Source organism: Ochotona princeps, chromosome 24, assembly GCF_030435755.1.
Source record: "Ochotona princeps isolate mOchPri1 chromosome 24, mOchPri1.hap1, whole genome shotgun sequence".
In the NCBI taxonomy this organism is placed as follows: domain Eukaryota; kingdom Metazoa; phylum Chordata; class Mammalia; order Lagomorpha; family Ochotonidae; genus Ochotona; species Ochotona princeps.
The window spans coordinates 6,970,004-6,985,397 of NC_080855.1; the positions used below are offsets into that span (position 1 = coordinate 6,970,004).

Below are 15,394 nucleotides of genomic sequence, written 5' to 3' on the forward strand. Positions count from 1 at the left end.
CGTGCTGGGCCCCTGTCCCGTGCCCTGCTGGCGTGCTGGGACCCTGTCCCGTGTCCTGCTGGCGTGCTGGGACCCTGTCCCGTGTCCTGCTGGTGTGCTGGGACCCTGTCCCGTGTCCTGCTGGTGTGCTGTTACGTCATGTGGTAACTGGCCGGCTGGCCCACATACCCTCAGTACCGCCAGCAACCCCATGAGGGGCTTTTCTGCGCCCTGTGCAGAGAGGATGTAATTACCCTCGACTGGACTCAGAGCTCTCAGCAGCAGTGGGGAGGTGCCGAGGCGGGTGTGCAGGCGGCAGGGCTGTGGTGCCCCCGCCTCAGGGCACCCCCCCTGCAGCCCTCACGCACTCCCTGAGGGACTCTGGCCCCGAGGTCTCAGTCTGCAGGGAGCTCCCAGGGTCTTCCCGCCCCGCATACACTGCTGCTGGCCCTGCCCAGCGGGAGCACTCAGCAAGTGTGGGCAAAAGCTGTGGTTTGTCCTGTCTGACCTCAGTTGTCCTGACCACCCATGCTGGGTGAGCTGGACAGACACTCGTGCACAGGGCACTGTGGGGCCGGCCCTGCTCTGACTCTCCTGTTACGGTGTGCTGTCTCCCTGGGCGTCCCCGCACCACCACCACAACCACCACCACCCCGCTGGCTCAGTGCGCAGACCTGGCCCCAGAAGCCCTCTGTCCAGGGGACCTGCTCGGACCCCCCATGGGCAGCAAGCTGGGTAGAGAGCCGGCCTGGCCCTCAGGAAGGGAGCAAGGCCCCCAGGTCCCCTCCACTATTGTTTCTGACTCCTTGATATTAGGAAGAGAAAAACTCCCAGTGGGAGCCATGCACTTTGGCAATGAGATGTTTTAATTGCATCTGAAAATAGCATTGCAATAAAGAACATTAAACTGTGACTAACCAATTGTATTTAAGGAAGTCTTCGCACAGGGAGAGCCCAGCAGGCTAACACGATCTGCCCACTCCGGAGCTGTGTCCGGTGCCCTGGATGGGGACCCCAGCCACTCCCCTCCTAGAGAGGCGGGGCTTCCTGTGGCTTTCAGACAGCCTGGGAGGCACGGAAGGACCGCACAAGGGACCCTCCCGCAGGGTCCAAGTCCTACAGCTAAAGGGGGATGTGGGCGAGTGGGAGTGCAGGGCCCCCAACTCGAGGGTCCTGAGTAGTGTCAGGGCCCGAGGGCAGCGTAGCCATGCCTGCTGTTTTGGTAGCCATCCTCTGTGAGGTTGCTGCACATGATCAGGGTACTGGACGGGCAGTCCTGGTCCCGGCCGTGTTGGGACACAGCCCCTCTCCCTGGACACAGACTTGCCTAGCCGTCCCAAGCCGAAGGCACACGTGTGCGCAGGACCTTCCTGCCCTCAGAGCCGCCAGGCCTCCCTTGGCAGGGGCCATGAAGGAATGGGCAGACAGGCAGAGATCTGTGACCTAGGGACTACATGCGGCGGCGGCTGGAGGGAGAGCTGCACAGGCGCCCACAGGCCTGTCCTGCGCAGTTCACACCCAGAGCCCGGGGATCCACCTGCTACCAGGGCCTGCCCCATGGCGTGGGTCCCAAGCTAACGGAGCCGGCATGAATGTTGGCCGAGGGCTGGAGGCCCAGGCATGAAATGCAGACGCGCCACATCCCTGGCCGAATCTCCGTGTGTCAGTTGCAGGCTGTGTGCAGCTCAGCAAGCCTGTGTGAGTAATTAGTGTCAGGAACACAGCCGCAGAGCCCGAGCTCACAGCCTGCCGATGTTCCCCAGCCCTAATTAAAAAGAAGAAAGAAAACTCTGCTCCATGATCAGATTTCCAGCCCTGGCAGAGATGAAAAACAAGGCCATTTGCCAATGCTACAGCGCCCGGGGCGAGAGGGGTGGTTCACTCCAGGAAACAGGCAGGGCCAGTGAGGGACTGCAGGCTCGCCTGAGATTCCCGGGAGAGAATCCTGACCTGGACCAAGGTCCCAGACAAGGACAGAGCCCCCTGCCAGCTGCAGGCTTGGGCCTGGGCTCTGTCCGTGAGGCAGGAAGGGATCTGGCCTTCCTGGCTGGGGGGTCTGTCTCCCAGGGACCCCCCAGCAGCCGACATATGACGGAGTCCACAGCTGGAACATGCCTGGCCCCCAGCCCTCAGGCTACCCTGACTGTCCGTGTTCCCACCATCCTCTGCGGAGTGTCGCAAGGGACCCTGGGAGCAGAGTTCACCCAGGCCCAGGGCTAGAGTGCCCAAGCATCGCCCAAGCGGTCAGCCTGGGAGGGCCCCCAGGAAGGGGCTGCTGCCCTGTGTCAGAGCTGTCCCAGGTGCCAGCCTGGCTGGGAACAACTCAGCCCCCGGCCCAGGCCAGCCGAGCACCCTCTCCCCGTCCAGGGCCAGCAGGATGACGGGCTCTGTGGTGTGCAAATCAGCTGTGTCCCTCACCCAGCAGGGCCCGCCAGCCACACCAGCCACACCAGCCACGGGGGAGCGTGAGGCCATAGGTTCCCCCACTGAACCTGACAGAGCACGCCAGCCACACCTGCCAGGGGGAGCATGAGGCCATGGGTTCCCCCACCAAACCCGGCAGAGCACACCAGCCACACCGGCCAAGGGGAGCGTGCCCCGCCCAGCTCAAGCTTGCTGCACCCTGACCTCTTTTGGGTCCTCTTGCACTGGGTTTCTGCCACTTGGTGCTCTGTGCACAGCACAGCCTGCATGCAGTGGACAGAGGGAGGCAGTGCAGGGCCTCTCCATGGCTCTGCAGACACCACACCCCTTGTGGCGGGCCCGCGCTGGACCTAGGTCTTATAGGAGCATAAAGCCTGCCCAGGGCCCATGGGGCTCTGGGAAGGCGTCTCCCCGCCCGTGTGTCCCCCGGGAGGTGGCATCCTGCTGTGGAGTACAGCTGCAGGCATCTTTCCCAGGTGTGTCCCGGTGTTCAGTGTTCAGTGTCGTGAATTGCCGTAAGAGGAGGCATTTTGTGGGTGTGTGAAATGCCATTGCTGCATTGCTGCCCTGTGTGGGACCTCCTCTAGGGGGCTGGGCAGCTCCACCCTCAGCACTGGCTGGAGTGTCGTTGAGGCGAGGTCAGTAGAGCCCCAGCCAATCCTGCCCTGCTCACCCAAGAGCAGTTAGTCCTGCTCAGGGGAACGCCAGCCTGTCTGGCCTTTCCCTGGGGACTGTAGCCATACCTGGGACGGGCCCCCGCTGTGCTCCGTCATCCCCTGGAGGGCGTCTCTTTTGTGGGGGGTGTGCTTCGCTGCACATTTACTGATCCGAGGATCCGTTCTGCCAGTGACCCCTCTTCCTGGCCAGGGATGTACTGTCACCCCCATCTCCACCCAGGGGATTCTCTGGCTAGGCACTGTGTCTAGCCACAATGACGTTGTCTGCCGCGGCCAGCATCGCTCTGCTCGGGCTCAGTTTGAGTTGATGGATGTCTCTCCATGCCTGGCTGTTGCCATCTGTGAAAGCCACCACGCTGCGCTGGGCCCTGCCTGGCTATCGCTGGCCACTTCCGCTTCCCTGGGCTGCAGTCAAGTTCCTGGTGTCAGGATGAGAGCTGAGTGTTGCCCACCCCCGGGGTAACTCTCTTTGGCACTCTGCAGTGGCATGGGAGGCACTGGGCTTTCCCATGGGGCAGGGGAGCAGGCCTCAGTCACCCTGTGTGAGCCTGCCAGATCAGAGGTGCCCAGGCACTCCTGAGAGGGACGGAGGCTCTCAGGCCACACAGTCCATTGTCACCAGATGGCCTGGGGCCACTGCCACACAGGGGCTGCCCAGGGTATACCACAGGGGCTCTGTATATGTGGGTATATGTGGGGTTGGGCACAGGGGAGTCAGCGAGTAGAGCATATGCCTGGCACTGGGGTTCTGTGCTTATATGCAGGGCTGGGGCATCTGCCACCTGTCTCCCACACCCTCCCTCCGACATGTGTGTCCATGTCAGGGCCGACCCTCCCTGGGTGTGGGCCCTCCCCATCCCAGGCCACAGGGACAGCCTCCCCGCAAATGGCTCAGGGGAGAGCGGTCACCCCGTACGTTCCCAGCAATGGTGGCGTAATTCACACGCACATGTTCTTCGGCATGATGGGTGCAGGCCTGGGAGAAGGACATACCCTGGGGACTTCAAGCCAGGGCAGCCTCCCACTGGCCCTCCTCAGCCCCCACCATCTACTGCTGCTGGCTCCTGGCCTGTGCCAGGAAGAGAGCCTTGGCCCACTGTCCCCTCCAGTGCCTTGCAGGGCCCATCTGGGAGCCAGGGCCCTGGTGTTTCCCCTGTGGTAGGAACCAGTGCCACGCCCGTGGCCCGACACAGAGCACTGCAGATGGGAGACCCACATCCCACCTGCCTCCACACTGCCTCTCGGCTGGCCTCTGGGAGCCGAAGGACGTGGGTCCAAGTGTCTGTTCTCTGCCCTGGGGCAATGTGTCGCTGTCCCGCAGCGATGGACTTGGTGCATGGAGCCGATAATAACACGCGTGGACCCTGACTGATGGTCAAAAGCCGTAGTTTATTAGTGGCATCAGACTTTATACACTGAGGGCCATACAGGATTAGGGTAGAGATACTTAGTTCATCAACAAAACCATCAACAGTTTCTATGCCTTTGTTTGGAAGTCCTTTTCTCTTGTAGATTACTTTCCACTCAACTGTTCTTATACAAATGATATCTCATCAGGTATACAAAAGGTAGCCATTTGGTTATTCTCCTCCAAATATTATCCAAGCAACTGTAATCCTGTGCTCACTGACCTTCTACGGTCACAATGTCCTCCTACAAATCCTCCTTCTGTGTTTTGTAAAATTAGGCCTGAAAGATGTATGTAGGGCGAACATGCTCTTGGAAGAGCAGAAAAATGGGGAGAAACAATATTATATATTATATAATTTCTGCCAAGGTAACATGCTTTTGTGTTTAACCGAAATCAGAGTGGCACAGGAACAGTGTAAAGACCAACATTAACATACATAGCAGCTGAGTTCAATCATAACATCAAAGTTCTTTACAGTTACATCTTGTTTAGCATTAACAGTTTTAAATTGATAAAAACTTTTCAGGGAGATTCTTAACCTAATTTAAACTTTGCAGTTTATAGTGATTAAGCACTGTTTTTACAGAACTTTGCATTTAACAATTGAAGAATAGAAAAGTCTTAGGCAGGTGAGCAAGGAAATCCCCAACAACTTAGTGAGTGAGGAAGAATTTAACTCTACATGGAGCTCACAAGCAACCCTGATGGTTGGTGTAAGAGAGGGCTGGGAGCCAAGGCTGGAACTAGTTAAGAACTAGAGGAAGCTCCTCCTACAATCCTTTTGTCTCTGAGTGCCTCCTGGGGCTCCTGGCTTAAGTTCCCAGGTCACCAGACCCTATGAGCAGGGTACTGGGCTGCTTCAATCCCTTGTGAGAAATCCAATAGGAAAGGACTGACCTCAGAGTTCTCAGCCTCCAAGGGCGCTCATCTTCCTTGTGATCTCCTTGGCAGTGGGGATACCGTTCTTGATGTCCTTGATGAGGCAGATATCCACTGCTCCTGCAGCGAAAGCACATGGGAGGCCTCCGAGGGTCTCCGGGACTAGGATAGAGGGCTTCTCTTATCCTCCTGCTCCACCCTGAGATCCCCCTTGCTCTATACACACAACCTCCTTTAAGAGGGTGTCAGAGTCTTCCTTGGATACCACCACAAATTTCTATGGCTTTTCTAATGTCTAAGGTCATTAAAATCTATAAATAACAAGTTACACTTAAAGTCTTCCTCAAACATTCTAAGAAGGTGGAGGATTTCTCTGCACTCCTGACCTGTAGTGGAACCAGAGGAATATTAAACAAATTTAGGTTTTCAGTTCTTAGAGGCAGCTCCACTGGGGGTTCCATCTTCTCCAGGGGCAGCGTTGAGTTCAAGGGAGCTGCAGCACTTTCGAGGTCAGATGAGCCATAGTTTTGAGGATCCACCAGGAAATTCTAGGGACAAGAGCATAACCTTTCCCACGGATTATTAGTGTTCATCAAATGCATCATAATGTCAAGGACAGTTGCGCCTGATGCACCAATCTCTTAGGATCCCTCATGTCACCCGGTGTTGGGAGGGGTCTGGCCTCCTCCTTCTCCTCCAATGTCTCCTTGATGGCGATGGATCTTTCAGGATGAAGTCGCGAAGTTGTCTTACTGCAGGCGCTTCCTCCAGTGAATGGAGTCCAGGGCTTTCCATTACCAGCTGGCACCCACACAGGCTGCAGCTCAGTTTCTGGGAAAACACAAACAAACCCTCTTCCCACAGTTAGCAAGGGGTCAGGACCTCTCCACTTGTGAGTGGCTGGGTCCCTCCACCAAGCCAAAGGCATCCAGGTTTAGCCTGCAAGCAGCCTCCAGTAACGCAGAGCTGGTGCTCACCAGGAGACAAAATCTGAAGAAAATTTAAGATGAGTAAGGCCAAATTAATGCATTTACAGGGGTAGCATATTCCCCCCTCTGCTTTTAAAGCATAACTTTAACATCCTTGTGCTTTTACAATCCTATCGGAAAGCTCTGGGTGTGGCTGCAGGTTGCCACAACCCCAAGGCACCCTGCTCTTGATAAACAAACAGCAACACATGATAACAATTTTAAACAACTTTTTACAAAGGACAAAAACTTAAGACACACATGTATGCGCACGCACACACACACACACTTTTGGAGACTTGAAAATATTATTCTCAACCAAGCTTAGTAGTAGTGTTCACCAGAAACCAGTAAGTGAAACGCCATTAAATCAATAGTTTTGAACCAAGAAACTCAGACAAAAACATTGATCACGCTATGAAATCCCTCCATCAATCTAAAAATGCAAATTTCAGTCTTCCCAGTAATACACCATCCTAAGAGTACGTAGTTAGCAACCAGATACAGCTTTTAGAGCTGAATCATTAAAGCGCGCAAACTAAAATTAAACCTTTACAACTCCATGGATGCATACATCATTTTGACACAATAAAATTTTACTCCATTTGCTATTTGGCAATAATCTTAGTATAATCCAATAGCCTGGTCAACTGTCTCCACAAAACGGGAGATAGATCCGTTGGCATTCTTGAGGCCTCGTAAGAATACCAAGGGAATCCCTAGGATTTGAAACCTTTGAATTCTTAAATGCTTTTTTAAGGATAGCTAAAAATATCTGAAACAAGATTTGTTGTTGACATTAGCATAACACATGATAGATTACAATTGGTTATTGATGCGAGATCATCACTCAAATATCTTTAAAACAAATACAAAACCTTGACACATTAAAGGCAGTGAGAGATTTGATAACCAGCCAAAAACACAAGAATTACATTAATACATGCAAACACTTTGTAGACAATGAATATCACACTAACTTATACCTTGAAATAATCAAATAGTGTTCGAGTTCAATTTTATACCAAATTATTTATGATAAAATTTCACATTTTTATTAAATGTCCCCCCAAAAAACCTCAAGATTTACAAAAGCCTAGTATCTTCTTTGAATTCCAAGCTTCCAAAAGTTGCAATGGATATACAGATGAAGTCAGTTTGCTAAACATCTACCACAACAAAAGACCTTGAAATTGGTGATTATTGTGAAAGCTAGCCATTAAACTGAAGGCCAGCTTCCTCAGCATTATAAGATATTCCAAAAGACATGCGGTTACAACTTGGGTACATTAACAAACAAAACAGCAAACATCACTTTATAATGATATAATGACATCACCCAAACACTCCTTAAAGCAAGAACATCGCTTTTGTTAATTTTAAACAATGAGAACTTAATGAGACAGTGAACATAAAAATTAACTTAATATAAAGACTTGTATTTAAAAATTAGCATACATGATTAAGCAATGCTGTATAGGAAAAAGTGCTATATGAATAACATGCATGCACCACAACTGATTGGAATTTCAGCCTCCAGGATTTATACTTGCAGGGTGAGGAGCACAGGTGGGGCAATGAGACAGTGGCAGTTTTAAGTTTGTAGCTTCTCTGCAGATTCCCGTTTTGTAAACCTGTGAATGTTTGGGACCTGGGGCTGACCCCTCCCAGAGTCTTCTGGCCACAGGCATCTGCCATCACGGTCAAATTTGGATTTACATTCTTTTTTCCAGTGTTGGCCTCTTTGGCGCTTAGGACATACTCCAGGGGAGTGACTGTTAAAAGTATCCGCATGGTATTTTTGAGTTGAAGGAAGCATTCGGCAATCTTTTCTAAGGTGTCCTGGCTTGCCACAATTAAAACATTTAGCCTTCATTTGTTTTTGAATAGCAAAAGTTTCAAGTGCTGCTAGGCGGGCACGGTGCTTAAATGTCCCTATGTTGCGACAGGCTTTCAGGTAACCCAGAAGATCCTCTCTTTTATAGGACGAATAACAGCCTGGCAGTCCTCATTCGCATTATCAAAGGCCAGTTGCTTTAACAACAATTTCCTAGTGCCTTCTTCCCTAACTTGTTTTTCAATGGAGTCTATCAAACGTCTTACAAAATCAGCATAAGATTCTCTGGCTCCTTGAATGACTTTTGTATAACTGCCTGCAAATTCAGACCCAGTTTCAGTTTTCTCCCATGCCCACAATGCTACGTCTCGTATATGCATGAGCGCAGCTTGAGGTAGCTGTATCTGTTGCTCTGTAGTAACCCACTGTCCATCTCCAACCAACATATCATAAGTCAGTTGTCCTCCACCAGGGAGTTGCCGACCTGATGTTGCTAAGGATCGCAGTTTTTCCTTAGCCATATCGCTTCTCCACATTTTCCATTGTAAATATTGAGAAGGAGAAAACCCTACTTTTGCTATCACTTCAAAATCATAAGGAATCCAGTTTGCTCCCTGGCTCCAGCCATTTAAATATTCCCACACATAAGAAGAAGTAGGTCCATAGGACAAACAAGCCTTTTTAAAAGCTATGATGGCATTAACATCTAGGCTTTCATAGGTAGGTTGGTTATTTTCTTGACTAAGTATGATTGGAAAAAGCAATCGGAGTTCATGAGGTCTCCGGGGAACATCAGTCATTTGGAAACGTTTTTGATCAGATTTAAGAGCAAGACGGCATGGGCTGATATTTAACTGTTGCTTTATCCCAGCCTCATTTACCTCACTAGAGAAATCCTGTGGTTTAACACTGAAAATGTTCTTTTTCTTAGTTCTGATTTCATTTTCAGTCACATTATGGTAACATCTTCCAAGTTTTCTTTTCCTAATTTCCACATCTGTAGTATAAGGCCTTTCTCTTCTAGCTGCATTACAGTGGCATCTCCTCGTGGGAGGGTCTCTCACACATTCTTTCTCATCTTCATCTGTAGTAGAAGCCATTTCTTTCCTAGCCACATTACGGTGGTGTCTCCCATTAGGGAAATCTCTCACGGGCTCCTCTTTGCCGTCCTCCTCATCTGTACTATGAGGCGTTTCTTTTTTAGCCATATTACAGCGGCCTTTCCTGTTAGGTGGGCCTCTTAAGGATTCCCTTTCTCTTTCTTCCTTGTCCGTACTATGAAACACTTCTTTTTTAGCTACATTCTGGGGGTGTCTCCCCTTAGAGGAATTTCTTGCAGATTCCCCTTCTAAAATTATAATAATAGCTCTAATTAAAGCCGATATAATCCAAAATCTAACTTGAATATCTTCTATCCTTCCGGCCTTTTCACCATTTTTCTGAGTAAAATTCTTTTTTTTGTTTGTTTTTTTATTCATTTTATTACAGCCAGATATACACAGAGGAGGAGAGACAGAGAGGAATATCTTCCGTCCGATGATTCACTCCCCAAGTGAGCCGCAACGGGCTGATGAGCGCCGATCCGAAGCCGGGAACCTGGAACCTCTTCCGGGTCCCCCACGCGGGTGCAGTGTCCCAATGCATTGGGCTGTCCTCAACTGCTTTCCCAGGCCACAAGCAGGGAGCTGCATGGGAAGTGGAGCTGCCGGGATTAGAACCGGTGCCCATATGGGATCCTGGGGCTTTCAAGGCGAGGACTTTAGCCGCTAGGCCACGCCGCCAGGCCCTCTGAGTAAAATTCTTAAGTCCAGTTTCTAGTGTCCATTCATCTGGAGACCAAGGATTATATTCACTAACAAGCTCTAAATAAGAACGCAATTGCTGCCTGGTTACCTTCGCTCCACTTTTCACTAAAAAATTCTGCATAAGAGAGATAAAAGACTGTGCCCTATGCTGGTTCTGGCCCATTGTCCCACTCACCACTTTCTGTGGGGGTCTCCGCTGCACTTTCTCTTCTTCTCTCAAGTCCCTGTTCAGACGCCAGTTGTCGCTGTCCCGCAGCGATGGACTTGGTGCACGGAGCTGATAATAACACGCGTGGACCCTGACTGATGGTCAAAAGCCGTAGTTTATTAGTGGCATCAGACTTTATACACTGAGGGCCATACAGGATTAGGGTAGAGATACTTAGTTCATCAACAAAACCATCAACAGTTTCTATGCCTTTGTTTGGAAGTCCTTTTCTCTTGTAGATTACTTTCCACTCAACTGTTCTTATACAAATGATATCTCATCAGGTATACAAAAGGTAGCCATTTGGTTATTCTCCTCCAAATATTATCCAAACAACTGTAATCCTGTGCTCACTGACCTTCTACGGTCACAATGTCCTCCTACAGCAATGGCCTTAAGAAAGCACCCGGGGCCCCGCATGGGCGGGTGTGCCAGGCAGCAGTAGGCAGGGAGCCTACTGGCCATCTGTGTCCACGCTGGTCAGCTCCTGTGGGCGGGTGCTCCTGCTAGGACTCCACCCCCCGCATCCCGGCTCCCCTTTGGGTACAGGGGGGGGGGGAGCAGAGAGGAGGAGCGGGAGTTCTCCCTGGTACCAAAGCCGCAGCCAGCCCGGCTGCGCCGTCAGGCTGGAGTCAGCGTGGGGCCTGCAGCGGCCGTTCTCAGTTCACTTCTGAAGATGTAAACACTTTGATTTTGTCAGGACACTAAGCCCCTCCCCGCAGTGCAGGTGCCCACGTACAGCCCAGGGGCAGAGAAGAGCTGCCCACGGCACAGGGCCTGCGGAGGTCATGGTGGAACCTCCAGGCTGACGCACGCCCACTGTGGTGGGCTAGGCTGGGTGGGAGCAACCTCTTCAGAGCCTCAGCTTTGGGACCATGAGCCTCCCACAAGCTGGCGCTGCTGCAAGCTGCCCAGGCAACCTCGCCCAGCAGGCAGCTGGCCTCGGAGCCCCAGCCATGCCGGCAGTGTTCATGGCACAAGCCAATGCCCACAGCACCAAATTGTCCTGGGCACAGCTGACGGCAGGGAGACCCCGGCCCCACAGGCAGTCCTGGGCATGGCCGACGGCAGGGACCCCCGGCCCCACAGGCAGTCCTGGGCATGGCTAACAGCCCTGTTACCTCTCAGAAAGGAACCGCGGATTGTGGCTGTCACTCCCACTTCCTGCAGCCTCACTGACCTCAGAGGTTCCAGTGAAGATTCTTTTATTTTTATTAGAAACTCAGATGTACAGAGAGGAAGATCTCCCATCCGCTGAGTCACTCCGGCAACAGCCGGAGCTGTGCCTATCCAAAGCCAGGAGCTTCTTCCGGGTCTCCCGTGCTGGTGCAGGGTCCACTAGTCTTCAAAGAAAAGGCAGAATGAGACACAGAGATATCTTCTGTCCACGGGTTCACTCCTCACATGGCCGCAGTGGTCTGAAGCCAGGAGCTTCCTCTGGGACCCCCACACGACCCAGGTGGAGCCAGACAGCGATCCAGTGTCCATGCTGGATGCCAGACTGTGCCAGCAGCTGCGCCCGCCCCAGTGCTGGCCCTGATGTACCGTGCCCACCAGCAAGCTTTCCTTCCTTTCTTTGCCCTGTACCAGCTGGGGCTTTGGGGCTGTGCTGGACGGGAGAGGAGGACCCGTGTCCTTGCCTCTGTCCCACCGGGAGTGCCCGACTGGCCTGCAGGCCCGAAATCTCCACCCCCGCCCACACCCCCAGCCATGCAGCAGGCCCTCTGTCGGCGTCCGGGCTGGGCACTGGCTCAACCCTCTCGTTTCCGGAAGGGACCGTGCGATCAGTGGTCAGGTGGAGCTTTTGGAAGCCATCTGAGTGGAGCCTAGTTTCCAAGTTCTTGGTCCCTGGATGTGGTTTCCTTCAGACTGTTGGCCTACGGTCTTCCGTCCTTCCCTGTCTGCAGGCCACCGCATCACCCGCGCTCAGCCTCTGGGTGTTGCCTGGGTGCCCACCAGCCACCCTGCCACCTGCTCCTGCCACAGGGGCGGCTCAGGCAGCCCATTGGTCCCCAGCCATAGGCGGCAGGTCCTCCCGGCGGCTATGCCCGAGTCTCACCCGACACCCCTAATTACAGTGCCTGGGGACCGGGTGGCATTTGATCGTGGGAAGAAACTGAGCACCCATCAATTGCGACCTGGTTTGGCCCTCACGGCACCTAGACAGCCCTGAAACACTGAGTCACGGGTGGCTCTGAAGGGACAGCAGCCTGGCACGGGTGTGAAGACAGACCAGGACCCCAGAGTCCAGGGCCTTGCATCCCACCCACACCCCACTTCCCTAACAGCTGCAGGACAGGCAGCCCGCTGACATTTAGGGCAAAACATTCAGAACTGAGGCAGAAGGCGCGCATGAGGATTTTCTTGGTAAAAGGTCAGAGTGGTTTCTCTTATTTTTGTGTAAAAATGGTTTGTGTTGTACCATGACAAGGCTAAATGAATTAGCGGGCTGCGGAGCAGGAGGGGGCGGGGAGCCATGGGAGCAGGCGGCACAGCTTGGCTAACACAGACAGGCGCAGTTGGGGGTACCCCTGCAGGTGTGTGTGGCAGAGCAGGGTGCCTGCCCAAGGTCCCTAGGCCCCTGAGGGTGGGCACCAGCAGGTGTGCCCACATCCTCAGGGCTGGGCCAGGCAGAGGGCACTGCCAGGGCCCGAGGAGGGCAGCAGAGGGCCCTGAGGGCTACCAGGCAGGGGAGTATTATTTTAAATGCAAAACCCTGGCTGCTGCCCACACACCTGCTTCTGTCCAGCTTGTGGAGGGGGTGAGGACTCCCCTCCCCCATAGGAAACCCAGACGCGCACCTGGAGCCGGGAGACATGTCTCTTCGCTGGCCACACGGTGCAGGCATTGCTTGAGCGGCAGCAGCTGTCCCACCCCGGCCGTGACAGAGCACAGCGCTGGGGACATTGCCCTGGGTGGGCAGGGGGTGGGACAGCAGGCACCAGGGCAACTGCTGAGCACTATGTAGTAGCCAGGCCCTGGCCAGCCCTGCACCTGCTGGTTCGCTAGCTCTTCCCTCACTGGCCTCTGCGTGACTGAGCCCACTGCCAACGTGTGACCTGCTGTGGTGGGGACATGCTACGGGGGTGGGCACCGGGGGGACGGGCGGGATGTGAGAAGGACCTCCTGGTGGTCAAGTGGCAGTGTATTTGGGCTCAGCCAGGACTTTCCTGGTCTAAGCTGTCTGAGCAGGGCGCCTGTGGGAGGCCATGTCTCTGGAGGGACCGCTCCCACGGACCCTGAGGCAGGCGCGGGCACCCCATCCCCTCTCAGCCTCCCACCAGTCCCAGGTGCAAGCCCTGCTAAACGCAGTAGCCCAAGGAAGGGGGTGGGCAGTGCCATTGGCACAGGGAAGCCAAGGGCCCTGAACCCCATGTTGGACAAAGGCCAGGAGGGGCCGGCCACTGGGGGCCGCAGGCCTTGCCTGCACCCGTAGGCCTTAGAGGGGCGAGGAGAGGGCAGCAGATGGGGCCCCCTCCAGGGCAGCCCTTGCTGCCCCCACAGTGCCCACTGTGGCCTGCCCAGGGACTGCGGGCTGGGAGGGCAGGCAGCACTGATGCGGCGCTGTCCCCCGCAGGCCACCGGCCCCTCGGGCTCCCAGATGCAGCTGCTGGAGACGGAGTTCTCGCGCTCGGTGCCCGAGCTCATCGAGCTGCACCTGCTGCGCCAGGACAGCATCCCGGCCTTCCTCAGCGCCCTCACGCTCGACCTCTTCAGCCGCCAGACCATGACCTAGCCTGCCCTCCAGCTGTGCCCACTGCGTCCCAGTAAGACCCTCCGTCCCAGCACGGCCTGACCAGCACCCTGCGCCACCAGGCTTGACCAGGAACTGCCAGCCACCACCTCCCGGCGGGCAGGCTCGTGACCAGGGGCGGGCCCAGGCTCTGCCAGTCCCATTTCATCCTGCTTACAGGATCAGGCGCGGGGAGGCTGTGGCCACCAGCCCTGCCCCGACTCCACAAAATAAAGCTTCCTCCGATCACCATCACCTCCGTGTCCACACTGAGCCTGCAGCCCTGGAGTGCCAGGGAGGACAGGGCAGGCGGACAGCCCAGGTCCTTGCCCTCCCAGGACAGGGGGCGCCACGAGACAGCGTGGTCAGCAGCAGGGCTCAACCATGTCCCTCTGGGGGTCAGAAGCACTGGGCCGGGCCCGGCTGTTCCTGAAGCAAGCAGGACCCCACCACACGGAGGACATTAGCCCTGGCTGTGCCGCCCTGGACAGGTACCCGCGTCCCAAGTCCACCCTTCCTGGCCGGATGCTCAGCCCCACACCCCAGAGCCCGGTGAAGCACGCCCAGGTCAACCCCACTCAACCTCAGTGTAGCTCGGGCTCCCTGGCCCTGAGCCTCCAGCCCCATTCCTTCTCCACCCACAGTGTGAGAACTGAGCCCCACTCCCCTTCTTGGCAGCGCCAAACTCTCCCTGGCCCCGTGTGCCACCAGCCAGGTCGCATGGCCTTGTGGCTCTGCCCACACCACCACATCACGATGTCACCACACAGCTGCCTACAGCAGATGCTGAATACTGGGGGCCTGGCCGGCCAAGGTGGGTCCTCCTCGGGTGCGGGGGTGAAGACTACGGGGTCCGCTCCCATGACACAGTGGAGTTGGGGGGCACTAGCCCAGCGCACATCAGCAGTGAGAACATGTTCAGGGGAGAAGAAACCAAGACCCTGAGCCCCAGGGCCAGGGGCAGGACGCGAGGCTCTCGTTCTGGGGCATGCAGGCAGGAGCTGCTCTTGGGTGCAAGGCTACAATTCAACTCACACGGCTGGGGGCACGGGACTCATTAGGAGGGGGAGGCCAAGCAGCCATAACCCTGGCTGTACCACCAAGCCCAGAGGCTCCAGGACCCCAGCACCCCAAACTCTGCAGGCCGCACTCCTAGAGGGGTCTGCCTGAACCAAGCACCCCAGGTTCCGGCTCCATGTTCAGACAGGGCATCAGGGAGGTAGGGGCACAGCCACTGACCCGGCCCCACGACAGCACACCCTGTCTCCCAGGCTGGCACCCGTGGCGCCTGGCAGCTCAGCCCCTGCGTGTGGGCCGACGGATGGTTCTCATGTCACTAATGACTAATTGCCACGGATTGATGCCGTGGCGGTGCTCTGTAATTGCCGGATGGCAGGACGGAGTGCCCAGGGCTCCCTTGGCCTCCCTGACCCAGGCAGATAGCGCCGCCTACTGGGGCCTCCCGGTTGGCTG

At 55.0% G+C, this 15,394-nt stretch overlaps 1 protein-coding gene across 1 annotated transcript in view; it reads left to right on the forward strand.

Moving 5' to 3' along the window:
• Positions 1–14,175, forward strand: part of MAD1L1 (mitotic arrest deficient 1 like 1) — a 181,974-nt gene extending 167,799 nt beyond the window's left edge. The window contains exon 10 of the mRNA XM_058681237.1: positions 13,766–14,175. Coding sequence (XP_058537220.1) covers positions 13,766–13,924 — 159 coding nt within the window. The 3' untranslated portion in view covers positions 13,925–14,175. The remainder of the gene's footprint in view (positions 1–13,765) is intronic.
• Positions 14,176–15,394: the final 1,219 nt, after the last annotated feature.